The following is a 26817-nucleotide window of genomic DNA, read 5'->3' as shown; positions in this document are numbered from 1 at the left end:
GTAAGTTATATTTTTTCATGCAGATTTTCTTGCCTTGCAGTCTGAACACTAAGTCGTCATATAAGAAAAAAAAAACACGACATTCAGGTCCAGACAATAACATATTCGGACCAAGCTAACTCTACCTCTATGGCATTCGGAATGACAAAGTGTGGTAATTTGACTGCATGTTGTATATAGATATCAATATTACAGTTCAATTAAAATAAGGTTAAGTAAAAATATGTACTTACCCCAATTCGCCTTTAAAAAAAAATAACGAGGCCAAAGGTATACCTTCGGTCTTTGATCTATTAGATGGCGCTACTTTTTGATATTTAACAAATTGTACACATATGATCAAAGTCAAATGGCGTTCTAAAAGTTTTAATTATGTGTCGAAAGATGGCAGTAAATTTATGTCGTTACAAAGTTTTCTTTGACAATACACCTCTATTTCAAATTCTATTTGCTAGTATTAAATCATAATTCCACTATACTCGTAACTTGTATCGTGAGCGTTTAGAAAGTTCAGCATTTGGGATTTGGAATAAGTTTTAATATACCTATAATTAATACTGAAAAGAATTATAAGGCGAAGTTGAGGATGGATGGCAAAGTTACTTATGTAGTTTCATTTGATATATAACACGTTGGTTAATTGCTTAGTTTCGGAGCAAATTGGGTGTGACACACGGACAGACAGACGCACGAGTGATCCTATAAGGGTATCCTCTTTTTTTTTTAAGGTTTGGAACCCTTAAAACTCACATCGCGATAAGTAAGTATGTAGGTAAGTATAGGTAATATTTATTTTGCAGAGGCAAATGGCGACTGAAAGAAGCTCAGCTCGGGCCTTAGGGAAACATAATTTCACCCTTCATTACTTTTGCTAATATGGGCCTATTGATATTTCAATTATAGCGTTCTATTTATCAATATGTTTCTATTAGACCCTCGCAATATATTTCATAAGAATCATAAGAATTCCGCGGTATTGATGCTGAATAGGCGGGTGCACACAGAGCGAACATACGAGCGAGGAAATGTCCTCGCGCGCAAAACGGCCAGCGTAGCCGTGCCTCGATCGAGGCGGTGCGCTCGGGCGAGGTAAACTAGCGCACTGCCTCGGCTGAGGCACGTCTACACTGGCCGTTTTGTGCGCGAGGAAATTGCCTCGAGCGTATGTTCGCTCTGTGTAGACCCGCCTAATGGACAGAAAATCATTCGAATGTTTTTAATTTATTAGAGAGAGAGAAATATGCTAGGCATTAATTTATAATGTTCACATATTCTACACGTAACCTGGGGATCCATGTAATGTAATTTAAGGTATCATGTACTAATTAAGAAAGAGTAGAAGAAAAAATATTTAACACGACAAATGACTGGCCTGTGTATTGCTGCCGACGCGAAATATTTTTATTCTATTGGGCAAGTCTGGATGACTTGACGAGAAAAAAATATATTTTCGCGTCAAAAGAAACAACGATACCAAATATGCGGGCTTAAACGGATCTCTACTATTTTTGTTACATTCTGTATATTCGCCTCTCAAAGTATGGTCAGAGATGAAAAAATCACTCTGTGGATGAGGGAAGAAGTAACGTTTAAATAATTGCCTCTAAATCTCATAAATTTCACACGTTACCCTGAACCAAGCTGAATGCGCATTCATTTCACGCTTGCCTCGTAATATTTTTCTTTGCGTTGGATAATAAATATGCCTATAATTCCCGAACGCTTTTTCCGGTGTTAAACAAAAGGTAACTCGGAGAACCGCCCGAACGATGTGACTGAGAATTACTGAATAACGAAACACGGCAAATCCACTTACCTATACCTGCCGCCAATTTTTATTTCACTAGCTTCCTGCTTAGCTACTTCCGTGGGATTTATATTATATAATTCGTATAAAAGCATCGTAAAGTCGATGCAGCTAAATCCGTCTGTGGGAAATTCCATACCAGAGCGCGTTTTTCAAACAACAAAAACACTATTCGTCCCGATTTCGATAAGATACGTCAGAAATTTTCTAAATTTATTATATGGTATGGAGCGTGGATTTAAGAGAAGAGAAATCTCTTATGATAGAACTGTTGCAAAAGTGTCCAGCTGTCAGGTATAAATAATAGTTCCAAATTTTTTTACCCGACTGACAATGAGTACTTATGCTTGTATATTCGCATATTCTATTCTAATTTAAGATAAATTCCCTTATCGCTGCAATTCGTTTAAGCTTTACTTCTCGGGGCTGGTTTCACCAAAACATCTGTCAACGTCTGTAGCTTATTCAGTTTTTCTCTCTGATGAGACGACAACAGAGCAGCTGTCGCCCGCATGTTTAACGTTGCTCAGTTCTTTGATTGTACCTTGTAAAACCCTCCCTTTACTTGTTCGTTCACCTCATGGTACGCCATTGATTATCCTTTGAGATGCTTTATCTAGCTAGGTACTTAACTTTTTTCCTCTTCTGAAATAATATTTACCAATTGAAGAAAATCGACATGTTTATTATACATTCTGGCCGACTTCCAAGTACTTAAGTATCTAGAACTATATTATTGCCAATAACTATTAGGATGCAGAAAATTTCCATGAAACAAATAGATACATTTAATATTTGTGTCACGTGTAATTTTATTTGTTATCTCTTCAAAATTGTTTGATTGTATTATATTTAAGACAAAACGCAACTACATTTAAACACGAGTTTATTGTTCACGATTTTAATCGAACACTACAGTATTTCTTATTATAATTACTATCAAAAACGAGGTATTTACCGTATTTGTTCTCCGAGTTTCCGATATTTCGAAGCTGTTGAACATACCATATTCTGGAAACAGTAGGTTTTTGGACATTTGTTTTACATTAATCCGTTCATGAACAACATATACAGGTTGGGCAAATAAGAAGTACACGCTTTGTTTTAAATTGTTAACAATATTAAATGTTTTTTCATAAATATAATATACAGGGTATTTATTTTTCAAATGTTTGTGTTGTTTAACACACGTTATTTGTTCGATTAATTTCGAAAAACAGTGACAGTGATTGTCACCCAAATTTTCCAAAGTTTTGCGGCTCCTGACTTATTTCTCTGGGGCTATCTAAAATTACGTGTCTATGCTGACAAGCTGATGAAATTTAAACAGTTAAAATCGACCATTCGACATAAATTTACTACGATAACGACGAAAATGTCGATGATAAGGGCTCACATTTTCCTACTGTCATGTGTCAGACATTATATTCCGCATGTATTTGCCAACCCTTCTTCTTCTTCCTCGCGTTGTCCCGGCATTTTGCCACGGCTCATGGGAGCCTGGGGTCCGCTTGGTAACTAATCTCGAGAATTGGCGTAGGCACTAGGTATTTGCTAACCCTGAATAATATATTTTTAAAACAATACTATATAATTTTTGAACTTAAAGTAGTTAAAATTTTAAACACAAAATGTATCCTTCCTATTTAATTTGGCCATTCTGTATATTTGTAAGTAAATATGTCATAACTTGCGTATACAATTATCATCTACTTACACCAATCCTAATTAAGTATTCTACGCTCGATATCCAACATATAGAATATGGTGGTGGCACAACGAGTTACTCTTTAATTACTACATACATTACAATATAGATAACATATAAACTAAGTAGTAATTAAAGACTACTGTAAACTATACTAATAATACTTACTTACTTACTTACTCCGTTGGCTCAGCGACCCAAAATGAGACTTGGCCTCCGACACAAGACAGCGCCACTTTTCTCGGTCCTGTGCGACCTCTCGCCAATTGTCGACTCGAAGCTCGCGCAGATCCGCCTCCACCATGTCGCTCCAGCGATACCTAGGGCGTCCGATAGGATAGCAGCAGGAGGACGTCCTATACTAATAATACGTCGTATTAATGTATCGTAATTAATATTACTGCACAGATCGTTATTATGTATATAACATAATCAGAATTCGGAATTCTAATGTGGCGTTTTCGACCTGCCATAGTGAGTTCTAACTTATTGACCGATATATATTTTACATATAGTTCTGTTAAATTATAAAATAAAATTATTTAAAATAGATTACGTTTAAGAGGCGCATAGAGTGAATTAAATCAGATGAAGTTTTCAGATGAGATGAGACTTGGTGTCATTGTATGTATGTATGAAGAGCGGCCTCTTTTTACGGTGCAAAATCTATATCATCCTAAGGCCTTGTACATCTTGATAGATGATATAGGTACACAAGCAGCGGTGTCATACACGAGGGATAACGTCTCTCATAGCTATAGATAGATAAATCAAATATCACTTAAAATTAGATAAAGATCCATGTCAAATTAAATTAATTAATTATTAATTTATTGGAAATATATAAATTATTTAGTTTGTAGTATGTTTAAGTATCTTTAAGTTTTCATTATATTACTTGTAATTTATTTGAATAAATTAAATTGTAGTTTACTCCTATTGTATAAATATACTAGATGTTTCTTTAACAAAATGTGCCTACTACAAGTTACACCTATCAATAGTCTTCTACTTACAAATACCACACGTAACTATTTGCACGTAAAACCCCAGAACCTGTCGTTAACGCCAGTCGTTTAGCCGCGACCAAAACGGGCAGAAGTAATGTACTGAAACACATTAACCACCGAACTAGCTTAGTTTTATTATTATCGCGCTCAGCCGGTCGAATGCGGTCTTAAAAGATACGTAAAAGGTAAAAAATAAAGAAATGACTGAAAAGTACTATAATTAAAAAATACCTGATTATACCTTAACTAAAACATATTCGACTATCTGTTACTCCAAGGTAGGTTCACACGGCGTAATTTTTTTCCAGTATATCGTACACGGGATTTTATCGAATACCGTAGTGACAGCAAAATTTGTATGACAACTTTCAAAATCGTTCACACCGTTCACACGGCATATATGCAAGAAAGCCGTCTAGCCGTATACGGGAAAATTGACACCGTGTGAATCTAGCATTAGATTTGATATTTGATCGCATATGAGACGACCGTTCACACGGCGCGTGGTCCATTCGGTTTTTTCACTTACATATGCGGTCTTCCCGTATACCTATGTGCCTGCCCCCGCGCGCGTAGTTTACCTATATGAGAAATCAGTTTGTTCGTGTAAACGAAATAACATAAACTTAAGCGCCACTGAGCACCGCTTTCGATAAAATCGTTTCGAGTATTGGTCCGGAACACGAGATTTTCCCACATAAACGCCATGTGAACGATTTTCAAAGTTGCCATACAAATTTTGTTGTCAGCACGACATTCGATAATATCTCGTAAGTAGCCCTAGCCTTATTACTCATTTTGGTAACTTAAGAAAAATATGTATGAAAGATTATTAGAGTAAATCAAAGTAAATCGTTTTTCCAAAAAAAAACGTAGCAGATCAAATGAATGAATATAGGCATAGAGCGAGGTCTGCGTAAATCCTGCAGCTAAAGTAGCTAAACACTATCTAGAGGATTATTTGTCAACACCGCAAACGTTAACATCTATTTGGCAAGTTTATGATTCAGCTTTTTGTAGCTTTGTTTTGTCTGGCATTTAGCGGATAAACCAGAGAGTTTTTGTAGACGAAGAAACTTTTAAATACGTCTTTATTATCCATCATTACTACGACATGTTTGTGCATAATATACTGTTTTTATATTCCAGTTAAGTACACATAAAAAGAAGGATTGAAAAGTAGCCAGTCAGGGGCTCAATTCGTCAATCGAAAAGTATCATATCCTAATATCTACGTATACTTAGCTTGTTTGTGACACAGAAGGTATTTAGCTACGACACGACGGGGACCGGAACAATTATGAAGATCAAAAGCGCGCCACAATTATTTTATTACATATTCCTGTTTTATGGAGTTTTTTAGTACAGGACTATTTTTAACTCGTGGCGCAGTTGTGTCGCCGTTTTCTCGTTCAAAGTAGCTTACTTTAGCACTATGTACCTGTCAAATTTTTACTTATGTTTGTTATTATGCTATCGTTGGTAGATGCCAAATCATTAGTAACTCAATTATTGCAGAATTTAGATAATTTCGAAGGCTTTAAAGTTCTAAAGAAATGAAACACATTTAAATTAGCCATCTTGAAACTTGAAATATATTTGACATCTTAATTGAAAAATCCCAAAAGTCACAAAACCAATAATTCAAAGTATAAGAAATTGTTAAATGTGTAAAAAATTAAAGTAAGAAATTGTGTGCACCGCACAATTCGTAGTTGAGATTTATTTTTATTATTTAGGAACAAATATACAATTAGTTTTGTTAGAAAATCTGGAACGTGTGTTCGGTTTTACTGAAACGGCCGAGCTAGCAACATGTATATGTTACAAAATTTTAAAATGTAACTTGCATATCTGAGGTATTATTACTATTGTCAGTAGCACCTCTAAAACTTTATTATATGTAAAGCGACTTGCTCAACAACGTAGCGAAAAAAATTGATATCGTGTTGACTAGTTATTTTTGACAAAATCTACAGGTTCAGCGATCACACATTGCGATAACTATATTGTTGTGTAGTATCAGTCAAATCATAGTTGACTCACAAAAATAGCACGCTTTCGGGAAATATAACTTATATATTTCATATGAACTAAAATAAACAAAGAAACGATATATATCAAAAGTATTCGTAAGTCACACGCAAACTCGCACGTTTTATCTTGAGCCGGGCAGCCGGGACAGTAATCACCGCTAGACGGCCACTAGACGCACAAAAAAAAACATATCCTCTTTCAACCAGAAACTCGGTATCAACACGAGACCTCCGACCGTTGCAAACATAAGTGCTTTCACATAGGATTCAGAAAAGTACGTGCAACTTCAGTATCCTAACTTCATAATATTCTTGACGCCCTCTCGATGCCGTGATTTGCTGATTTAGAGACTTGTATTACGTCAATAATCCCGAAGAAAATAGTAAATACAAGTAATAATATCTTATAATATTTATATAGTCCTCCTCATCGTTTTCGATGACGGCGACCCTAAATAAACATTATGGACGTTGTCTAGCATGAGTCCTAATATGGCTAGCCAGGCCGAACTTGCTCTTAAATACTCTATTGCACGCATGACAATAAAGTTGGCCGGCTGCGTTGAACGTGTACACGTAGGAGGACTTAGGTCTCTCTTTTCGTAACTGGCGTTTTATGTCTAGGCTACTGAGGCGGTTATCTTCAAATGTTTTGACACCGTTATGGATGGTAGAACGCCAAGAAGACCTCCTTCCAGCAAGCTCCTCCCAACGCTCAGGAATAATATTTATACCTAGGGATTGAATCGGTGCTACAGATTCTACCACTTAAGTACTAGGATCACGAAAGATAACATGACTTTAAAGCTCATATGGCACAGTAATAATAAGAAAGTAGTCAATATACTGAATTCAGGAATACTGCTGTGTAAGAACCTTTCTAAACGCCTTGTTTACTCCAGTAAAACTTGGCAACTTAGAATTTATGTCACACGTGTTACAATTTAACGCTTAACTTGGAAATCCCAGTCGTTTCTAAGCGGCCCTGGAGAATAAGTAGATTATTAAGTGGATTGTTATGTTTGTTAAGAATTTAGTTAACCTTTGGTATGCTTAGGAGCAGATCTGTTCCATATATATTCAACCAAATTCAACTTAAACATGAAGATGTCATAGTTGCTAAATAAATGGCAAATTTTTGACAGGCGCATACGAAAGGTTAAGCACTTGAATTGTACAAAGTTCATGTTATTGTATAAATAAATATCGATTTTATATGGCATAATATTGTTGTAATCAAGTTGGGTCGCATTTCTGAATCGCTTTTCGTGCTAAGCTGGTTTGATAATTATACCTATATACTTCTATTGACGATTCTAGGGGCCGATTTTTGAATTTCGAGCGCTCGATTTCGACACTAAAATCTGTGGGAAACAGCGAAATGCTATTTTTGAAATACGAGCCACAGAAATTGGGAATCAAGTGGTATTGACCACTCGTTCCCATCCTATTAGTAGAATATAGATGCATATTAGTGGAGTTACTACGAAATCGAGCGATCGCAATTCAAAAATCGGCCCCCTGAGTTTGGATTTTTTTCAAAATTGCAGAATATTTGGAATTTGCAAGGTACAGCTACATATATTTGCTGTATAAAATGTGATAAAAATTAAACAGTATTCCGACATCGATCGATCTCAATGTGACTCATCTGAATTTAAACAAAAATTCATATGACCTTGAGGCCTTTTATTTATAACAACTCATAATAACTCATATTATGTGTATATGAGTCATATATGTAACTCTTAGGAAGCACTTACTACTTTTAGCAAAAGGACATTAATATACATATAAAGAATAGATATTCTTTACTGATAGATATCGGTCACTAAGTTTAAGGCCGAGGTGGCTATAATATTGAGAGAGCTAAGTTTAGAGCATGCCACGTGCTCTCCTCGTTCTCGTAGTGCCCACCTCAGTTCTTAGTTTTATATTAGGTTTTTTTTTCTTTTCTTATTAACAGGTTTTTCTTATAGTAACATGATATTAATTAACTGATCTGAAATACAGGTTTTTTTTATAAACACACTTGAGAAAAAGTCCGTTACTTAAAAAACGTAAGTAACAGCCTTTTAGACATGTTTATTTATTCCACTTTCATTTTAGTATAGTGTAATAATTATTTTAATAATAAATATAATAATAATAAACGGGTTCCAGCAGGCGTTCTACATGACATTAAAGCTATCCAAGAGGCCTCTACGTGTTGGATCTATATCCCCACGCAAGCCTCTCAAAAGACCGGGATTTATAGGCCCGTGAAATCCAAGGAGATACAATAACATTTTCCACGTAGTTACATCTTACACGCGAAACAATATAATATACAAATACCTTGTATTCTAAATACTCCATTAACAAAGATATCCAAAAAACCAAAGCGTGCTAAATATCCAGTGCAAGCAAGCCCTGTATTCATTACAAAAGCTATTCAATCTGCCAAATAAGATTTACTACCAATAATTACCCCCATAAGAAGAGCACCCGTACCCGAGTACGTGTCGCTATTTTCTCTAACACTTCTGATAAAGCTAAGCCGATATTTGGCATGATAACATTAGATAACTTAGCTTTATATTCAATGGTATATTTAATATAGGTACCATAAATATTATTTCTGTAGGTTATTACGACGAAAGTGGAGGACCCGTGCGAAATGGGTTTGTATGAAAAGTCATACAAACGTAGTCCTCATTTTCCTCTCTGGATTATTGAAAATATTGACACAAGTTATCAATGCCGGATTTAGAGGTCTGGAGGCCTCGGGCAATAAAGGAGTGGAAGCCCCCTGGCCCAAATTTTTTTCCAAATAAAATGGTAAATTTACCGAATTCTCTATTGTGGGGGGGCCCTCTTTTGTGGAGGCCCGGGGCAGTAGCCCCGGTTGCCCTCCCCTAAATCCGGCCCTGCAAGTTATTATATCTCAACCACAGCTATGCCCCTATGAATCATTTATAAGAGTTAGGAGCAATTAAAAAATTGTATGAAATCTGTTTTTCGCTCCTAATTTTTACAATAATCTAAAAATCGAAGAAAGTCAAACGTAGGGGCATAAATATGGTTAATATACATGTTATGTAAAAATATTCTCCATAATGTCAATATCCGGAGGAAAATGGGGACTACAAATTGTATGGAGAGGCGGCCGTCCCCATTCCTCCTAAAGCAGGTGCCATACGCATGACATCGCCGGAAAAGTAGACCTTTTTGTGAAATAGTCGTAAACATGTTTTCACCTTATTGCAATGGACTAAGGTGAAGAAATGTTTACATGTTTATGAACTCGACTGTAACTCGAATATATTAATTCCAAAGTGCTTTGTGTAGAAGAGCCATAATAAAAGTTCGAGGAAACCTCGAAGGCACACGTGCGAAGTGCATAAAACCAAACGTGCCATAAAACCGTACCCTCTCAAATCAGAACCTCACTCCACACTGAAACTCACTCCCGAAGTCGTTCCCTATGTTCTGAAGTAACAAGTCCTCGTGACTCTGAGAGGGCTGCAATTCTCGCCCGTACACGTCGATGCCCTCTAACGTCATGAACATGTGAATATTGTTCGCTAATAAATAGCCTCCTGTATCCCCGACTTGCGATTGGTACGCTGGTGTATCGTATAGGAGCATCACTCGGTTCCATCCAAATCTGTTAAAAAAATATTTTGTTTTGAGGTAGCTAGCGCTATCTGTTGGCGAGTAGTCAATATCTATTATCTCCTGTTTTTGTTTTATTTGATAACAGCGCCATCTCGTGTGGGATAGCGGTACTATGATAAGGTTTACCTCAGTATTTTGTACTGATGTACATAACGCTAAATTTTAAACCTAACAAAGCTAAATCTTATTTCTAATGGGTAAATAAAGCATGTACCTTATTTTCACCGATCCGATGTCCAAAAAAAGAAAAAAACCTATAACTAGACTTACTTGTATACTGGTAGTTGAGATACGTTTTCAGATTCTCCGTGTAATTTCGGCCGGCGTCTGATGTTGTATCCCAAGGAGTGTAGATAATGTCTTCTTTCTTCAAGTAGTTTGCTAGGCTCTTCATCATGAGGTGACAGGAGGACATGCCGGCGACGTTGACTTGCGCCTCGGGCTCGATGATGAGCAGCAGTTGTTTCCAGTCAAAACTAGATGGCGTGCAAATAAAACGTGTCAGTGCTAGGCCACTCGAGTGCGAAAAACAGTGAAGAGTGCAAAGGGCGATAATATCGTAATTTTAAAGCCTATATAACATTAGTTTCGAATATTTTACGTAGGTACAGCTACGTTTTATCGGTAGCAGTTACCATCATATTTCTTATCTAAACACTTACCTGAATCCGGTACCTACTTAATATTGAAGTATCAGAATTAACGTTCGAAATTTGAAATTTATAATATGACGTTTGAACTGCTACCGCAGCAGCGTTAATGCGGGCGATGTCATTGTCAATTTCCTTGATATTAAAACTTTTCGTTTTCCATACATAGATACATATCTATAAAGTGATCACTTTCAGTGAAACATATTTAACTAAACTACCTACCTAAGTATATTTGGCACTACATTTGTGACATAGGCACAGATTATAATTAAGTAGTTGGAATGTAAGTTAGTAAGAGACACATGTTATGTAATGAGAATTCCATAGCTGAAGTCCATAGCAAATGTAGCAAATGTGGCACTCCAGTGTTTTTTAACCGACTTCAAAATTTAAGGTGAATGATTCTAATCTCAATTCATCGCAATCTTTGTTTATTTTTATGTAGTTATGAATGCATTACATTGAAAACTTTCACGTTTAGAGACCAATTTAAAACATCTTTTTTTTTCAGGTCTGTAGCGAACTAATTAGTTTGCTTGGCACCTGTAACAGCTGTGGGTCGTGGTCAAAATGTCAAAACAAAACAGAACTAGAGATCCAGAAGTTCAAGCCAACGGATCTATCTATCTTCGGATGTCTTCGTGTAAAATGAGTGTTGTGTATCGGACTATGATATACATATATGTGGTGGGTGTTTTGATTTCGTGATGTCTACACCCAATCTTTTCTTAAACTTTTCGTCGTGTAGTTAACTAGCTATAGAAGTCTCTGTTTTGACATAGACACTGGGACATCAGTACCCCTAGTGTAAATATTTTCGACAGCGAAACGTGACGTACGCGTTTGCGTTAAGTGTCATTTTGTATGAGATTTTTGACTTTCCATAACGTCCCGCTTGGCGCGCTGTTCAAAAACCCATACAAAATGAGACTTAACGCAAACGCGTACGTCACGTTTCGCTATCGACTAAATTTACACTAGGGGTACAGTTATCCGTGACCACGACCAGTGTAACCTGCGACGAAACGTCTGAAATGAAGGTAACAAAATAAATCCGCTATAAACCCGATAAAAATATGTCTTTATATGTACTTATGTAATCCCCCCATTTCTTGAAGACGGTTGGATTCGATTTGGAAAAATATGTTTTGTTTGCAAGGGTATATAATTCATAGTCGGTCCCATTATCATCAACTTAGAATATGTATGGTGATGGGATCCTGGATAAACTCTGCGGGGGACCCCTTGAGAGATTATAGGCACACCTATAGTTTCGGTGTTTTTTTAACCCTAAATGATATCGGAAAGCATCATTTAGTAAAGTGGAACGGCCGATGAATATATGTTTAGGTACCTTCTCTGTGCTTACGGCCTCTTAGTAAAGTCTGGGGCGATTAGACCGGGAATGCGTAGCCTTTTTCTCGCCTCACCTTATTTTTATGCCTCTGGTCTCCAATATTGGCATTTATGACGGATTATGATTTATTTTACTATTAGGCAAGCACTTTCCTAGTATTTTATGTGTACGTACATGTTTGTTTGCTTACAACGAGTAAGTAGGTGTACTGCCATCTTTTTTAATTATGTGTCGAAAGATGTCAGTAAATTTACGTCGCTACAAAGTTTTCTTTGTCAATACGCCTCTATTTCAAATTCTCTTTGCTATGAGTAATACCATTTAAGCGTAACTCCATTCATTCGAGTGACTTCTATGGATCCAAACTCGTCAACAATACGAGATTATATCTCATAAGTCAGAGCCAAGTCTCTTGCATGCACAACATATAACAAAAACCGGCCATGTGCGAGTCGGACTCGCGCACGAAGGGTTCCGTACCATTATCTAAAAATCACTTTTTTGTGCGGGAGCCCCCTTATATATTTATTTTATTCTGTTTTTAGTATTTGTTGTTATAGCGACAACAGAAATATATAATCTGTAGAAATTTCAACTTGCTAACTATCACGGTTCATGAGATACAGCCTGGCGACAGACGGACGGACGGACATGCACAAAACAATAATAACATTATTTTATTAGTAGGGTTGCTTCATCTATATATGTTTGTATTAACTTTTCTTCGTCAGATGTCTTGAGTCTCTAATGTAATGGGTTCCCTTTGAGCATATATGATTCATATTCTTAGTGGAAAATGTTTTGCCTACTGTATTATTCATTTTAATGTATACTATGCACAATTGTTAGCTGTTTGTTCGTTAACTGTACCCAAAAAATAAATAAAAAGGTGATTGCGTAAATTATTTTCTTTTATAACAGTATATTTCAATATCTCACCACCCACCGCCGTATCTCCTTAATGCAGCTTTTTACAGTATACCTTACGTTTCTTACATTCATACCGGCCGCTAGCGACTACAATGAAGCTCAAAACTGGTTACTTTTTTCATTTGTTGTCAGCCTCTTTTTCACTCATTTAATATAAAATACGTGATAGCTTCTCTTTTGCACACTTCAATTATCCTTCAGCTTAGGAAAACGTCATCGTCGTCATATGTGGGAACCGTCAAACCGAAAAGGAGGACTTAGGTACTATATTTGGCAGTGACAGTCCGCCATTTGCACAGGTATATTCATGAATCGTAAATTAGGGGCTCCTATTATTAGGCAGTGAGTGGCACTCGAACAGAATGCGCGCCACTCCACCGAACGATAAGCGTGATAAGCTAAAAGCTGATCATATGTGGTCACACCGGAATTCATGTGTTTATGTCGTGTTGTGGATGCTTATTATTTTATTAGTCGTGTTGATACCAACGTACTAAAAAGCTTGTATACCACAAATTTCAAGTTAGAACTGGCTGGCTACGATATCACTGATCTATCAATAACTTTCCTTAAGAGTGAAGAATAGCTTTGCGACCCTAACGAAATAACGGTGTTTTTTCTATGAAATTTCCATTTCGGGAGAAAACGGGTTCCACTAATTACATCTTAACAAATCACTTTTATTTGGATGTCATTTCGCTTTAAATAAAATATTTTTCGGTATTGCAAATTTTGAAAAGAAGGAAACAACAAATACTAAAAACAGAATGAAATAAATATTAAAGTGGGGCTCCGATACAACAGCCGTTTTTTGTGTAATGGTACGGAACCATTCGTGCGCGAGTCCGACTCGCACTTGGCCGGTTTTTAAAGTTTATTGCCGCGCTTATTGGGATTTGATTTTAAGCGGCGAATTTAATAGAAATGGTTTGAGCGTGGAATGGAATACGTTAAATTTTTATCCATCATTCGGAAATTCCTTTTGTGAAAAGGATATCTTTGTTATTGTTTTTTTATCTTACGCAAAGATTCCTTTGCAATTAAAAAGTGTTTGTGTTTATATTTCGTTTTATTTTAGCAAAGGTCTGCTACACTGGTTTAATATACAGTGTGTAAATTCTATACGGGCAATAAATCAAACCAGACATAGTATTTACCCGTTTAAATGACTAAGAATTTTTAAAGTTTACAGACACTTATATATTATGACCCCGTAATTAATTTTTGAAATTATAACGAGCAGCAATGGACAAACATTACAAGACATAACATGACATGACATTTCGTAACTTGTGTGTGGCTTTACATTGCGGGCGGAATTATTTGATATGGTTAACCTCCCTGGCGCCAATGACCTTCGATCTGAATCCCTTTTGTTTTCTAATGTTGTTTGCTTATCATATTGACATCAACTGTTTTAAGCAATATAAGTACTATCCCATATTTACTTCAAAGTTAATTATCTTTGAGATATTTGGCATCAAAGTTGGACAATTTTGGGCCACAAACCTGATTTTCTGGCCATAACTGAGACGTCAAAGACGAACCCAAATATGTTGATTTCTTATATGTAAGATCCTTCACAACTATCGAATAACGAAGAAAAGTGTTATTTGAGACCCCCATATATTGGCCCCATTCGTAGTGCCCGTAATAAGGCCCGTCTTTACGAAGTAATATAAGTATATGTCTATGCTAATAATATAATAAATGCAGAAGCAACATTGTCTGTCTGTCTGTTAACTTTTCACGCTTAAACCGAATGAGATGAAATTTGGTATAGAGATAGTTTGAGGCCTGGACAAGGATATAAGGTATTTTTTATCAATCATCAATCTAATCATTCCACATAAACGAATTCACGGGCAGAAACTAGTTGCGCTACAAAACTATAATAGAATATAACGGTCCATGCTACGCCACTTTTTAGTCATTATTTACTTTCGTTGTACGTCTTAATATCAACGCACGAAGGTACTGTAATTTCATACTCCACTAATAGCTTTTGTGGGTAACTTGTGTCCTATTATATCTCCTCGACAAGTGAATAACAGTACACTTCTGCCACTTAAGTATCGCTATTCTGAATATCTATTTTGCTTCTTCACAATGCATCCATTATCAAAGCAAACAAGACTACCATTATTTGTTTAACTTCCTTTCTTACCCTTTTTTTAACCGACTTCAAAAAAGGAGGTATGTTACTCGATATCTCCGAGAATCGTGAACCGATTTTCAATTTTTTTTTAATCGAACGGGTATAACCCCGAGATGGTCCCGTTGGTACCAAGTCGGGGTCTGATGATGGAATCTTGGAGAAATCGAGGGAACTCTTCAAATGTTATAGATACATGTATGGCGCTTTTGATAATTTCTGAAGTCGGTTATATTTTTTGTTAAAAAGTTTTATTCTGTAGCAAAGGTTATGTTTTAAGCAGTCTATGTATGTAACTTAGGTTCTATCATGTGCTCGCGCGTAGCGCTTTAACCACTAAGCCGATTTGAAATGAAATGTAAATTGCAAGTAGAGTGATCAATGTCGCAATGGCAGTCGTTATCCAGTTCCTGAAAGCATCTTAGAGAGATTATAATAGGTATGTGTGTATATAAAGCACTGTGTGTTACTGTGCATAATCTGGCGTTAAATACACGTAAGAAGCTATTATGAAACACGCTTTCAACTCATGTCATAAACCCACCGAAACTCGCATTTTAATACCTTTTATATGTAGTTACATAAACCACGATTATTATGAATAAGATTAACCAACAATAATGCATTATATATACATTATATGACCCAAACCCAGTTTATGTATAAAACTCCCTAATCAAAATAATTTAGTTATACTTATTAGTAGCTACTTTTGAAACATGGATAGATTAATGTTTCTCTTTAAATTTACGTAAATTTACCTTCAGAGACCGGACAGGCGCCAAAGCAGATCCAATAAGATTCCTATAAATTTTCAGAAAAAAAAATAAACCTCGTATCTCTACAGTATCAGTTGCAATCACAACCTTATTGAAAGCTAATAAAGTTCGATCTCGACTACGTCAAAAACGTATAAGAGTTCCCGAAAATTACCTCTTTAGGCGTCAATATAATTTATGGCATCCTGTTATTAGGCTAACGGATAAAGGTGACAGTTGCCCAGTAGACCGTAAAATGAGGGTTACGTAACTGGTTCACTGCTTAATTTTAGCCGGGCGTAAACACGCAAAAAAATATTGTTGTATTTTTTTAAGAACCGGGTAGAGTGTATAGATATGTATGAATGTATATTTTTCCTTTCGCTTTTCTCTGCTACACTACTTGGCTTGAGAAACATTGGAGCACTCTTAAGTATTTTATTACTTTTATACAGTGAGTTTAGTAACTGAAACCATTTAATCAAATTATTTTTTAACAAGCAAAAACGTCTGCAAATGATGCTATTAAGCTTAGAATAAATTTAAAAGTAGAAAAATTACTGCCTCGGGTGAGACTTAACCTCACGGGCCACGGCCTTTCCAACGGTAGATACTCCAACGTTCTGCCAACTGAACCACCAAGACCTCAACCATAGTCAGCAATTTTTCCCCCCATATGGGTCTAGACCCTAGTGACATCTACCGTAAGAACATTACACTTCTTAAAATCTAAACGTTAGTCAAAATATGAGGCTGGCCGTTTCGTTACATGAACTATTGTTGGAACCTATAGCAAAAAGTAATGAATATAATAATATACGTTTTTCACCGTACGCCCATGTGACGATAGCGAAACGGCCGCTAAGCTAATGAAGTAAGTAAGTAAAGGTTGAAATACATTAAACAGCTGGGACACCAGACCAAGGTCACCTCAACACGACCTGCACAGTACTTTTTTAGGATACTTAATACTTTAACTTATTGTCATCGGAACAGCTTCGCCTCGTCTCTGCACAATAGTGGAAAGTAAACACAAAAAAAAAGGAAATCGATGTACAGTACCGTTTGGCACACGCATACTAGTATGCGACCTCTAGAGGTCAAAATAGTTTTTGACCCGCAGTTCTTAAAAAGAAAATCTGAGGACGAGTGCTGAGTCATATTTTTTTGTATGGGAAAAAAATCAGAAACATATAAAAGGGCTTTTTGAGGCGATTCTAAAAATATACCACTTCATTAAATTTGAAACATTTTTTTTTTCATTCAAACAAAAATCATTTCACATAAGGTAGTTTGGGCTCCTCTAGATACGAAAAAGCGGATTTTTTTGTACTATATACCACAAATGATACGTTATATCACTTATATCCTCATATCTAACCCCAAGGAAGCAACTTTCAAAATATTTTCAAATAGTTTTTTTTTTTTTTAACATTACAAAGTGACACAGTTTTACTACAAATATTAAAAAATTTCTGGCGGAAAAATATTGTTTTGAATCTTTTAGATTGTGATTTTTGTACGTGCGTGTCGGTCGCCTCTAATGCTTCAATATTAATTACGAGTATTTGCGAATGACATTATGTCGATATGGAAAAAATAATGCAAATTTATGTGTAACCTTGTCGAACTTTTCATCCATTTCAAGTCAAGCGGTAACCATTGCCAAAATTGCCAAACAATGGCGATACTTATATTCCCATTTTGCTTTGCTCGCGAACGCATTACAATGATAAGTAATAAAAAGCGGATTCCGAATTTTTGCACAAACGATATTATAATATTTCTCTAAAAAAACGCTGAATTTTTGCTTTGCAAGCCATTTTCAAACAATGGCAAAAATATAAGAGTAATTTCTTCGGAAGGGTGTTTGTTTATTGGATCAAATCTGACAGCAATAATTGAGGTTAATATTTTACCTAAAGTCGGGAAGGACAATTTTGCGTTTCCATTTCCCTGTCCAGTGTTCAGTAACTAGAGCATAGTAAATAAGGCAATTAACTAGGTACAGTCAGCGTCCAATATATAGTGACAGACAAAGTTGGCAAATATATTGTATTGTAACACACCTTTACCTATTCACATATCATAAATCCTTTATACTATTATTTTTATATTACCATTTTATTTTTCTAGATCTAGCCCTAAACAAATTATACTCGTAGAAGAATAAAATGTTAAACATAGATTAAAATAAATTACATTATCTTCTATAAATTGTCGGGCCCTCTTAGCCATTTAGTATTCTGGGAAAGTTTCGGGATCCTACATTTAAATACACTTGAGGTTACTTGTTGCTTTAATCTAAATATTTAAATTAGGAATTTCGCCAATGGTCCAAGTCTTCATGCTGATAGCTTACATCATATTTGAATGTAATCTTTACCGAGTTAGATATTAGGTTGAAAATAGGAGAGAGAATAATTGTTTAGGTACATAGTAAGACTTCGCACTCAGAGCATATATTTGACTATGCATTAGGAGTTTAGGAGGTGCATTTTTGTATTTATAGATCTTTCTTTTAATAAGTTTATAACACACACAGTATTTTATGTAAACTTTAATTCTGAGACCAGTTCTCCGAGACATGCAGCATGTAGTGATTGAATGAGTTAAACAGTAAAATTAGTTAAACCTCTAGCCCTATTCCTAGTCCTAATCCTAGACCTAATCCTAATTCTAGTATTATTTATCTACAATGAAAATTATCAATTATCATTAATAAATATTTATTAATTAGAATCACAAAACCTTCTTCAGTTTACAAACAATTTTGATAATACACGTATACTCTTACTTTTTTTTGTTGTTGAATGCACAAATAGCTCTATAAACTCTTTAGTTTATTTATTAAACATAATGTTAAAATATTTTCATTAAGGAAACTGTAATCTAGTTATAAGGAAAATTTCCAGTGTTATATATAAACTATGAATGGCTGTTTGTTTTTTAAATAAATAAAAATAATAAATGGAATAGAGTTTTTGCTTTTGTTTTATTTCGTTCGATTTTAAAACAAAACGAATTGTATTTAATTATATTTTTGTGCATCACATATCATTCTAGCAATAATGGTTTATGTGCATTAAATTGACAAACATATTCCTAAAATGTTAAGCAGATATCGCAAACTTGGGTATACAGTATAATCAAATAGTGCCTCAAATTCGTGCTTCATTGAATCGCTGAGAGCAAGAGTTTTTGTCGATAGATCCGTAACTGGGGTAAAAGTAACTTTAGTAAAAGAAGGTCAATCTGTTTCAGAAGTTTAATCCCAGTTTCCAAAGTTCCCGAGGATCCTTAAAGGGTTTGGAACTCTGTTAAGCTTAATGCATACACACAGCGGAAGCGGTCGTGCGCGTGTGTGAACGGGCGTGCGCGTGTATGAACGGGCGTGCACGTGCGTGAACGGGCGTGCGCGTACGTGAGCGGGCGTAAGCGGAGCCATGCGGGGCCCGTGCGCCCTGACCGCGGCGCATTGTGAATGCTCAGCGGCGGGTCGTAAGTAGTTTGTATTAAGGTCTGACTAATTCAATGACACCTCATATGTCAAAAACCGTCCAACCGTTTGGGCTGTAAGGCGTGCCAAAGAAATGGACATACTCGTACATACATACTTACATACATATGCTTGAAAAACATTACCCTCCTTCTGACGCAGGCGAGTAATAGAGTCCCCATTCAAAGATTTTTCAAACGTTAGATTTGTTTATAACTAGGTATAAAAGGGACGACCTTTTACGCTCCCTCTTAAGTCTTAACATTCTCATGAAAAAGAAAGCAACGAATTTGTCGTTAAAACACCCCGAACCCGCAAAAGATTGAACTCGTAAAACTGTAATGCCCAGATCAACCCTAAAACCCAATCAGAATAACATGGGAAGAAACTTAACTAAGGCAAATCTCGTAAATGTGGAATCTTTTTGGGGTAATACAAAACAAGGACTTGTTAACAAAGAGTTAGAAATTATAGAAGACGAGTCAAGTCTAATAAATAATCTTGCCTTAAGTGTGACAGGCCAAATACTTCGCGCTGTACAGCGGCATGTTTTGCGATAAGTAAATGGAATGTCAAATGTCTACTTTTTATAACTGGAGTTACCGGATAATGTACGATATGGGTAGTAACTTTTTTCCGGAAACTTGGGCTGGTAATGCCAGTGATCATCTACATTTTTAAACGTAATTGCTTCTTTAAAAAATGTACTTTAACTATCTGATGACGGAGTTAACGTTATGCAATCGTCCATAAAGTTCTAGTTAACTACCACCATGTTCTATGTAGTTATGCATTTCCTACGTACGGGAATATTTATATTACGGTCGTGATAACAGACTGTGTAACATCACGTTGTGTGTGCTTTAGCGAGACGCGTCGTCAATGAATTCTCGCACCTTTTCGATCCAGGCCGGCAATTTTGAATGAAAATCCATTGCCGGCACGTATCACTTACCTGCAACATCATATTCTGTGGCTTATTATTACGAAAATAACGGTAATGATTACGGGCGTGATTGAGAAAAAAAATGTTGCAACCTACTGTATTTTACGGTACAACTTACAATTCCTAAAAGCTAAACCAACAAACCGTGTTAGTAAAAACTTTCTCTTCTACACAATACATGTATTACCATACACACCTAAATATTCTTTTTCAATTTCAGGCGACCCTCATTTTCATGGTTCATCAAATAAAACCAAATTCAGGACGCAAACTTTTTGATCGAAAACATCGTAACCTTGAGTGTCCTTTTTATGATCTAGAGTCTACGTGAGGAGAAAAACGTAATTTTGCGTAGATGGACAGGGTGGATAGGTAGATAGATATGTAAAGTGATGACCAGTATTCGTTGTTTAATAACTGGACGTTTTTGCTATATCATAACTTTAACTAACGACATCACAAATGGTCAGCCTTACCACGGCTGCCTTAGTAGTGTCAAACTGAGATATTCGCTAACGTCTGCGTAACCGAAATTCTATACAATTTCGCTTGCACTAATATGCGAGTACGTGCGAGATGCATAGAAAGTTACACACATCGGTGGTAACCGTAAAGATTACATACTTACCTATATAATTCGCTAGATCTATCTAGCGAATTATAATTATGCGAAGTAGAAATAAGTGTCCAGGTACAGTCACCATCAGATATATCGGAGCGGCCGAAATGCTCAGAAATATCTGAACAAGCCTTGCCAATAGAGGCATGGCGTTAGAGTATATTTGTAAGCACCTTGGCCGCTCCGATATATCTGATGGCGACTTTACCTATTGCATAGTATATGACAGCAGTGTAAGCTTAAAAGTCTTAAGGTGAGCGAGGTATTTAAATTTATCATGCGTTCAGTTCATTTTGAACATCTTTCCCTTTTTTTGCAACTTCGGCTGCTGGCTGTTCACTTACTAACTCCCACAGACTAACTCCGTACCAAATCCCACCGTTATACGCCATAGAATAAAAAAAAACAGTTAGTGTCATAATTTCGTCTACCAAACTAGTGTGGTTTGTTGGCAGAAATACAACAATACAGTAATATGTTGCGTTAAGTGTCTCACGTAAACGATTTTAGACAAATTTTAGATAAAATGTTTGTATTATAAATTCAGAGGCTATTATTTAGATATATTTAGTATTCAGCGGTAATATTTCGGCTTATCTAAACGGTATTTTACCCACCAACACTGGGTAATATTAAGCACGCGCTTAATGAAACTATATTTTGGCCAATTTGTATAATCATAATCATAAAATCATAAATCTTTATTTGCAATAGATATAGTACTAACAGATCTTAGGTTAATATATACAGGTCCATATATCTAGACTTAAAATAAGTCATGCAAATTTTTACATTTTTAGCTTACTTGCTAATAACCTATTAAATACTTCCATTAGCAAAATATTCAGTGGTACTATAAAAACATTTGTTAACCAGCCAAGTAAAAAGTTTGTGCCTTAATTTTTTTAGGGGTAGTTCCCTTAATTGCTCAGGCAAATGATTAAATATCTTAATACACATGGCATAACAGTTTCTACCCCTCATTGCAGTGTGCATTTTTGGAAGCACAAGTCTATCCGGATATCGCGTGTTAATGTTTGTTATATCTCTTTTTTTTTGAACATTTCATTGTGCATCTTAACAAATATACACACTTCATAAATGTACATTGAGTGTACTGTTAGTAATTGTAAGCTAATAAAATATTCCTTGCAGGATGTTGGTATGTGAATGTTAGCTATTGCTCTCACACATTGCTTTTGCGCTACAAAAGTACGATGAATGTGTACAGAATTTCCCCATATTAATATCCCATATCGCAAGTTGGACGCTACAAAACCGTGGTATGCTCTTAAGGCGGTTTTTTTATCCGCTACTCTTGTGAGTCGCCATAGGACATACGCAAACCGATTAATTTTAGAGCAAACCTTATCAACATGCAGTTTCCAACTACAATGGTCATCCAGCACGAAACCAAGAAAAGTAGTGCTATCGCATTCTTTTAAACTGTGATCATTATATGAAACAGTGAGATTCTTTTTTTTCCCCCTTTGGTTGATAAATTGAATATACTTGGTTTTTTCCAGGTTGACTTGCAGATTATTAGCTTTAAGCCATTGTATTATATCCACAATGGTATTATTTATTGAGTCATTGTAGTTGTGACTATTATTAGCAGGGATAACTACTGATATATCGTCTGCAAATAGTGTGCAATCATAGGAAGTAATTAATGGCAAATCATTCACATAAAGTAAAAAAAGAAGAGGCCCTTATATAGTCCCTTGTGGTACTCCTACTCTATTAAATTTTGTTTCCGATTGGAATTTCTCTTCTGTTTTATCGCAATTAACATTTATAATTTCCACCATTTGACGTCGATTGGTGAGATAGCTTTCGATCCATTGTTTGACTACACCTCTAATACCATATACTTCACATTTCTTTAGAAGGAGGTCATGAGAAACATGGTCGAAAGCTTTACTCATATCGAAAAATATTGACACTGTTTGATTTCCTTCATCTACATTATTAATTATATTATTTATAACGTTAAAAGCAGCTAAGGTGGTAGATTTTCCTTTTTGAAAGCCATGCTGTTGGATACTCAATACTTTGTATTTATTTACAAATACCATTAATCTTTTGTGCATAGCTTTTTCCAAGATTTTTCCTAAGATTGGAATAAGTGTAATAGGTCTGTAATTATCTACCTTTACAATGTCCCCTTTCTTGTAGATAGGCTTGACAATCGATAACTTTAGTTTATCTGGAAAAGTGCCTTGAAGAAATGTCAGGTTTATTAGGTAAGATAACACAGGGGCAATTAAATCACAGGTCGACTTAAGTATATCAGTTGGAATATCGTCATATCCAACAGATCGAGTATTATTCAAATTTTTTATTATTTCTGACACCTCGTTTGAGCTTGTAGGCGATAGGAACATATTTGCGTAATTACTATTCATAGGGTAGTTATATTGTAACAATTGAGAGTCAAAAGTAGTGTTGTTTGTGTTATTGATAAAGAAATTGTTAAATGCGTTGGCTATATTGACGGGTCCCTCGATCACAGTGTCATTAACAATAATCTTATTAATATATTTTTTCCTATTGTTTAGTTTACCCATATCTTTATTTATGATGTTCCAACTGGTTTTGGTGACATTTTTAGAGCCGTAAATAGAAGCTTTATTATCTATTCGTCTTGATGCAGTTATGCATTTTTTAAGCAAATTACTGTATCTATTATAGTTTAATTTATAAAATATTATTGTGATTATGCGAGTATTAAGGCCATCCCCTATCTGAATGACCTCGCGCGTTACAACTCCCTCGAGCCCTCTTCCTCGTTCTTCACCTGAATTTGCACAAGCAAATAAATTATTCCGTCCGTTAAAACTTACTCACTCACTTTAAACTTAAATAAAGAGTGTCCTATCACCTAAAAGTCAAAATCGTACAATCAGTTCACAGAGAATAATTGCGTCGCGTTGCGTCGAGTGACACTGGTTCCCGTCCGACGGCCAAGCGGCGACTGCCCCTAATCGCCCGCGCAGATACCCGCGCGCTGGGGCCACGCACAAAGTTGAATAGTATCGATTTCTCAAAAACTATTGATATAATTGAAAAATCGGCAGACATAATTAACGTGTACATCATTATTCACTATTGATTTAAGTTTTATGTCTGAACGTTTCATAATAAGGGAGTTTATACGGATTATAACTTGAGAAAAAGGTTCACGGAAAAAATATTTTCATGTTATACGGTATGTTTTTTTTTAAATATCAATAAATCTAATTAAAGAAAAATTACTAAGCTGAAATATTGTATACGGAACTTTATTTTTTATATACCGTTCAATATATACCCTCGTCTGCCGTTACACTGTTAGAAGAGAATGTCCCAGAATGTACTAGAAACCTTAATTTTGAACATGTGAGTGCCTCAGATATATTAAAGGCGTTTAAATCAATTAATGTAAAAAAACTAGTGACCTTTGGGGAGTCTCCGTTCATACTGTCAAATCCTTAATAGAAGTTGTAGCGCCTGACCTGGTAGTTATATTTAATAACAGTGTTGACTGCGGTGAGTTTCCTGATCTAATGAAACATAGTAAAGTCACTCCTTTATTTAAATCAGGTAGCACATCCGACCCCACTAACTTTAGACCGATATCAGTGTTACCAACATTCAGCAAAATTTTTGAAAAAATAATTTTGAGTCAGTTATTGAAACATTTTAACATTAATAATCTAATGCACAACAAACAATTTGGTTTTACACGGGGTCGCTCAACAACCGACGCTGGTGTTGAGCTAATTAAATAGATCTTCGATGCCTGGGAGGAGTCACAGGATGCTTTAGGTATCTTCTGTGACTTATCTAAGGCCTTCGATTGCGTCTGTCATGAAACATTGATCAGGAAACTGCACTATTATGGAGTAAGAGGCTCGGCACTGAATTTAATAAAGTCTTACTTACACGGTAGAATACAAAGGGTTGATGTGAGTGGACAGCGATCACCGGGGTCATTGGTCTCTATGGGTGTACCGCAGGGATCAATATTGGGGCCGTTCCTGTTCCTTATCTACATTAATGACCTGCCTTACCTTGTAAAGACCCACCATGACATAGTATTGTTTGCAGACGATACCTCACTTATTTTCAAAGTCAAACGACAGCAACAAGCTTGCAGTGATGTAAACAATGCTATTTCTAAAGTAGTAAATTGGTTTAATGTTAATAATTTATTGTTAAATGAGAAAAAGACTAAGTGCATTAAGTTTGTTACAAGTCACATAAGGAATGAGCAAACAGGTGTCATTGTCAAGGATGAGGAAATGGAACTAGTAGATAGCACAGTTTTTCTTGGTATAACTTTAGATTCTAAACTACAATGGGGTCCCCATATTGCTAATCTCTCGAATAGACTGAGTTCTGCAGCTTTTGCAGTGAGCAAGATCCGTCAGTTAACAGACGTGAAAACAGCTCGATTAGTTTACTTTAGTTACTTTCATAGCATTATGTCATATGGTATTTTACTATGGGGTAGTGCTTCAGAGATAAATACCATTTTTGTTCTGCAGAAGAGGGCTATTCGTGCAATATATAAAATGTACCATAGAGACACACTTAGAGATAAGTTTAAGGACATTAACATAATGACAGTGCACTGTCAATATATTTATGAGAATATTCTGTATGTACATAAAAACATTGCCAGTTTTAAGAAAAACTGTGAAATACATAATATTAATACTAGAAATAAGCATAAGCTCGCAGTGCCCTTCACTAGGCTCCATAAAATTAAGAAATCATTCATGGGTAATTGTGTAAGATTTTACAATAAACTTCCTAATATTATAACTGAACTGTCTGTTAGTAAATTTAAAAATTATGTAAAACGTAAGCTTATCTCTAAAGCCTATTATAGCACACAAGACTACATGAATGATGAAACACCGTGGGATTAAGTGTGATTGTAAAGAATGAATTATTTATTGTTATGTTATTAATGATGAAATTGATAATTCAATGTATATATATACCGTATTTTTTGACATTTAGATTTTATTCTAGAAAGGTTCTAGACTAGTATTTTTATACAATTTTGATGTTTGACGATCTTTTTGTGAAATTTTTATTATTAAGTTTACCATATCTATAATAGTTCAATGTTTTTTTAGAACAATAATAACTGCATCAATAAATTGCTCTGATATTTAGATTAAGATGATATTTGTAAAATTTGACGATTTAAAAGTGCTTGTTGCTAGGCCTATTTGAATAAAGAATATTTTGACTTTGACTTTGACTTTGACAAGCATGCTATAGCGACGTAACAGTGTGCGGCACTGTGCGGCATAAGCATTTTTGTACTGAATATGCTTGTGCTGCACAGTGCCGCACAATGGTGGAATCCCGCCTTTAGACGTGCACTAACCTATATTGGTAATCATTTGAACTTATGTAACAAAACGTGGAATTTATTCATCATTTAGGGGATAACTAAGGAGATTTAGCTACAAGTGGAATTCTGATTAGGTATATAATTTGTTAAGGTTTTTATTGTTATGATAGGATCACTCGCACTGATAAGTGCGCGCGAAATATGCTGAGTTATTTGGCACCTCGACTCGTGACAAGTAGGGTTACCACGACTGCCTTAGCAGTATCAAACTGACAATGCATCTCGCTCGCACTAATTTGCGAGTACGAGCGAGATTCATAAAA

The 26817-nt window shown here is 35.6% G+C and overlaps 1 protein-coding gene across 1 annotated transcript in view; it reads right to left on the bottom strand.

Annotated features, from left to right (window-relative positions):
• The window catches only part of LOC133532507 (atrial natriuretic peptide receptor 1), a 365542-nt gene that overhangs the window by 239320 nt on the left and 99405 nt on the right, over window positions 1-26817 (bottom strand). The window contains exon 5 of the mRNA XM_061871235.1: window positions 10492-10697. Within this exon, the coding sequence (XP_061727219.1) occupies window positions 10492-10697 (206 nt within the window). The remainder of the gene's footprint in view (window positions 1-10491; window positions 10698-26817) is intronic.

Source organism: Cydia pomonella, chromosome 2 (genome assembly GCF_033807575.1).
Source record: "Cydia pomonella isolate Wapato2018A chromosome 2, ilCydPomo1, whole genome shotgun sequence".
In the NCBI taxonomy this organism is placed as follows: Eukaryota; Metazoa; Arthropoda; class Insecta; order Lepidoptera; family Tortricidae; genus Cydia; species Cydia pomonella.
Note: the sequence above shows the minus strand (reverse complement) of the source record. Positions and strands in the feature narration are given on the sequence as shown.